The sequence below is a fragment of the Bison bison genome, unplaced genomic scaffold, assembly GCF_000754665.1.
Source record: "Bison bison bison isolate TAMUID 2011002044 unplaced genomic scaffold, Bison_UMD1.0 scf7180017864143, whole genome shotgun sequence".
NCBI classification, from domain to species: Eukaryota; Metazoa; Chordata; class Mammalia; order Artiodactyla; family Bovidae; genus Bison; species Bison bison.
The window spans coordinates 3,850,729-3,855,339 of NW_011494715.1; the positions used below are offsets into that span (position 1 = coordinate 3,850,729).

Sequence of the window (4,611 nt, forward strand, 5' to 3'; positions counted from 1 at the left end):
CATGACAAATGGGGAGCTTCAATGAACAGTGCGGAGCCTGGAACGTTCCTTCGTGTTACCATCCCCAAGTCACCTGTTTATGCTCCCGGTCCAGGGACCCAGAGCCCGGGGCTCGCTCGCCTCCCTTGCATGCGCCACTGCTGAGCAAACCCCCTTTCTCCCCATCACCCAACTCAGACCTGGAGGCTGAGGATGTCTGAGGTGAGAGCGCCACCTGCTGGCGCTATTCTAGCTGCCCTAAAAGGCAGTGATGGCGCCCTTGTCTTGGGGCTGGGGTCCTCGATTTCCTCTTGAAACCCAGTGCCATCTGCGAGCCCCTAGAGGCACCACTCATACAACCACGAATGGCAGGTATGCGACGTCCAGGCTTGTCGCCAAGAACGACAAGGGAAACGTCAGGTCTCGCGACTTTATTTCCGAAAAGTCCCAAAGTGCTGAGCGCAGTCTGGGTCAGGTGAGAGTCGCTGGACTCAGGTCGCCGGTGGCCGACTCCTCGTTTCTGGTGCCAGCACAGGGAGCCTTCTGTGACGTGATGACGGACACCGAGGAGTGTGTGATCCTCGTCACCGGGTCATCCTCGTGAGGAACATGCGAGGTAGGTTCTATTGTGGTTCATCCCCTTTCTGCCAGTGTGAAGAGGCGCTAAGAGGCTAAGTCGCCTAGGGGCGCACAGCCGGAGAGGTGTGGCGCTGCGATTGGATCCTGCTCCAAAGTCCAGGCCGTGACCCAGCTGCCTCTAGTTTCCTCATCTGAGAAATGGGCGTGCGGACATCTCCCTGCCTTTCGGTGCATCTGGGGCTGAGGCCAGACAGTTTTGCACGCGGGCCTAGGGCTGCAGCTCGTACTGGCCCTCGGTGGCCGTGTGGAAGTCCTCGAGCACCGACTGCAGGAACTCGAAGGTGGGCCGCTCCTCCGGCCTGCTGCGCCAGCACTCGGCGATGACGCCGTTGTACAGCTCAGGCGGGCACGAGTCTGGGCGGGGCATGCGGTAGCCGCGCTCCAGGTTGCGGATGACCTCGGGGTTGCTCATCCCTGGAGGTGGAAGGGACGTGGCTGAGGACCGGCGGGGGCCCGCGAGGCATCCACCGCCGTCTCTGCCCTCAGCCCGGTTGGTGCCACCTTTACACATCGCTCCATTTATTTTTTATTGCTTTGAAAACAGTGTAGATGATCTCAGTGCGGGGCAGTTCCTCCTGCATGGGGTGCTACCTGCTTACCTGGGACTGTCAGGCACACAGGTGAGCATCACTCACCAAGCAGGTGCTTGGTGAACAGGCCCCAGCCCCTCCCATAGGCTGCTAAGGGCCCAAGCCCTTCAGATCGGCCTGGGGGTTGATTCTCAGGATGGAGGTTTGGGGGCTGTACCCACGATGTAAGGCCGAGGGAGGGACCATTTGGCCACTCAACTGAGGGCAAACTAACTGGAAGAGATTTGAATTCAGATCCCCACCTTAACTGAATTCCAGGTTTGTGGACTCACTGACCTCTGCTGGATGCAGGGGACACAGTCCTGTTTCCAAGAGCAATGCTGAGGGGAGGGAGGGAAGCCCCGCCCCACCCCCAGAGTGGCACACCTGGGTTTCAGTTTCAACCATGGGGCTCCATTCTGACATGCAGGTGGGCAGCCCCAGGCCCTGAGGATGGGACATCTGCCATCACAGCCGTCTCAGGACGGCCCTGAGCCGGGAGGGTCGCTGCAGGACACAGCTGCCTACCTGGGTAGGGCACACGCCCATAAGTGACAATTTCCATCAGGAGGATTCCAAATGACCACACGTCCGCTTTGATGGTGAACACCCCAAAATGGATGGCCTCTGGGGCGGTCCACTTAATGGGGAACTTGGCCCCTATAAGAAAGCCATGAGCAGCTTCATGAGGCCATGACTGACTTCCTCCACACCCCCAACTCCTTGCTGTTTCTCCCCCAGCCCCTGCCCTGCCTGGTGATGCCTGGGTCACTGTATCAGACAGAAATGCGCCCAGGGAGTCATTCAGACCCATAGGACGCATGACCAGGAGTGTGAAGACCCTGGGGGTCCACAGCACCAAAGGACAAATACCACCCCTGTCTCCCGCTTTGTGTCTTTGCCTAAACTGGCTTCACTGGGCGACCAGCATGTGTTTCCACCTGGCACTGAAGAGGTCGTTTCCACCTCCCATTAGCCTTGTTTACTAACAGGAACCCATGACTGGGGCAAGTCATTTAACTTGTCCTTGCCTTAGCTGGGCTCTCCTGATGGCTCAGACAGTAAAGAATCTGCCTCCAATGCAGGAGACCTGGATTCAATCCCTGTGTCAGGAAGATCCCTTGGAGAAGGGAATAGCTACCCACTCCAGTATTCTTGCCTGGGAAATCCCATGGACAGAGGAGCCTGGTGGGCTACAGTCCATAGGGTCGAAAAGAGTTGGACATGACTGAAGTGACTGAGCAGGCAGGCATTTAGGGCAGTGTTTTCTAAAGTCTGCTCTGTGAACCCTTGGTTCTATGAGAGGTTCACAGAACCTACGTGGAAAAAGTTTCTGGGGTTCCAGTGACTTTGGGAGACACAACGGGAAACATATGTGCCCTGTTACTTAGCTGCTGCCTTCTCACTGCCTCTATTATGCTGCTATGGGCTGGGAATCTCCAAGAGGACTCACAGAATGGGTGGTATCTCTAACCCCACTCTCACATAGTCATTCCTCCTGAGGCAACTGTGGTCTGCAGAGCACGTCGGGGAAATGCTGAACTAGTTGGGAGTAAGGTCAGACTTGCACGACAAGAAGTCCAAGGGGGACTGGGGAGTTGGGGTGCTGCTCACCCTCCTGGGCGGTGTATTCATTGTCGATGATCCGGGCCAAGCCAAAGTCACCAATTTTGCAGCACAAGGCCTCAGACACCAGGATGTTGGCCGCTCTCAGGTCCCGGTGGATTGAATTCATCTGCTCGATGTACGCCATTCCTTCTGCAATCTGTGGGAGGGGGCCCCACAGTGAAGGCCAGACCCCTCAGGGAGAGAAAGGACTTTAGGCCACCCTCTGCATCAGAGCCAGGCGGGGTGAAGGTTCCAAGATATGACAGGACGGGGGGAGCTGCCATGTGGCTGCAAAGTGGGGCACACAGGCTGCGGCTGGAGGGGAGCTTTGCACTTCATGCTGTAGAGCAAGATAAGGAGCACCCAGAAGGCAGAGTGTGCATGCGTGTGTGTATGTTTGTACACAGAGCAAGGCGTTAGCGTGATCAGAATGTGTTTTAGAAGCTGTTCACCTGGAAGGTTCTGATTTTCTGCTTTCCTAACCTTCAGATTCTTGGCCACATCTACTTATAAACCTATTTATTTGCAGAGTACATCATGAGAAATGCTGGGCTGGATGAAGCACAAGTTGGAATCAAGATTGCCGGGAGAAATATCAATAACCTCAGACACGCAGATGACACCACCCTTATGACAGAAAACAAAGAACTAAAGATCCTCTTGATGAAAGTGAAAGAGGAGAGTAAAAAAGTTGGTTTAAACCTCAACATTCAGAAAACTAAGATCATGGCATCTGGTCCCATCACTTCATGGTAAATAGATGGGGAAACAGTGGAAACAGTGACAGACTTTATTTTTTTGAGCTCCAAAATCACTACAGATGGTGACCGCAGCCATGAAATTAAAAGATGCTTGCTCCATGGAAGAAAAGTTATGACCAACCTAGACAGCATATTAAAAAGCAGAGACATTACTTTGCCAACAAAGGTCCATCTAGTCAAAGCAATGGTTTTTCCAGTAGTCATGTATGGATGTGAGAGCTGGACTATAAAGAAAGCTGAGCACCGAAGAATGGATGCTTTTGAACTGGGTGTTGGAGAAGACTGTTGAGAGTCCCTTAGAGTGCAAGGATATCCAACCAGTCCATCCTAAAGGAACTTCCAATGACTATTTAGGACTGATGTCCTAAATAGTCATTGGAAGGACTGATGCTGAAACTCCAATACTTTGGCCACCTGATGCCAAGAACTAACTCATTGGGAAAGACCCTGATGCTGGGAAAGATTGAAGGCAGGAGAAGAGGATGACAGAGGATGAGATGGCTGGATGGCGTCATCAACTTGATGGACATGAGTTTGAGTAAACTCTGTGAGTTGGTGATGGACAGGGAAGCCTGGCGTGCTACAGTCCATGGGGTCAGAAAGAGTCGGACACAACTGAGCAACTGAACTGAACTGAACTTATAAACTCAGGTGACTTTTCATATCCTTTGCCTCTAGGGGACCCAAGATTTCCTGAAGGATTGACAGAGATCATTGACAACGAGTGAGAAAAGGAAAAGAAAGGGAAAAAAGGGAGTGGGCAGGCTTATCACTGAGCTGTGGTTTGAAACCAGTTACCAGGCTTAGTTTTCCGAGACCACCTCACCATCCTGTTCAACCCAGCCTGTGCGCACCTCAGTGGAAAAAAGGGGGTGGAAAAAAGGCACGGTGACCTCAGTTCCTGCCCTGATACTTATAGCAGATAACGACTTGGAGGGGGGTGGGGGTAGTGTGGGATAGGGGAGGGTGCCTCCCTCCAACAGGATGTGTGTGTGTGTTTCTGCGTCTCACGAGCTGACCACAGACCGGAGCTCTTCTTCTGAGAGTTCCAGTTT

General features: G+C 53.5%; 1 protein-coding gene across 4 annotated transcripts in view; it reads right to left on the minus strand.

Annotated features, from left to right (window-relative positions):
* Positions 1-395: 395 nt before the first annotated feature.
* Positions 396-4,611, minus strand: part of BLK (BLK proto-oncogene, Src family tyrosine kinase) — a 52,305-nt gene continuing 48,089 nt past the window's right edge. For all 4 annotated transcript variants that reach the window (XM_010840269.1, XM_010840270.1, XM_010840268.1 and 1 more), the window contains exons 11-13: positions 2,802-2,952; positions 1,716-1,847; positions 396-1,032 (exon numbers count right to left, since the gene is read on the minus strand). In XM_010840269.1, the coding sequence (XP_010838571.1) occupies positions 827-1,032; positions 1,716-1,847; positions 2,802-2,952 (489 nt within the window). In that variant the 3' untranslated portion in view covers positions 396-826. The remainder of the gene's footprint in view (positions 1,033-1,715; positions 1,848-2,801; positions 2,953-4,611) is intronic.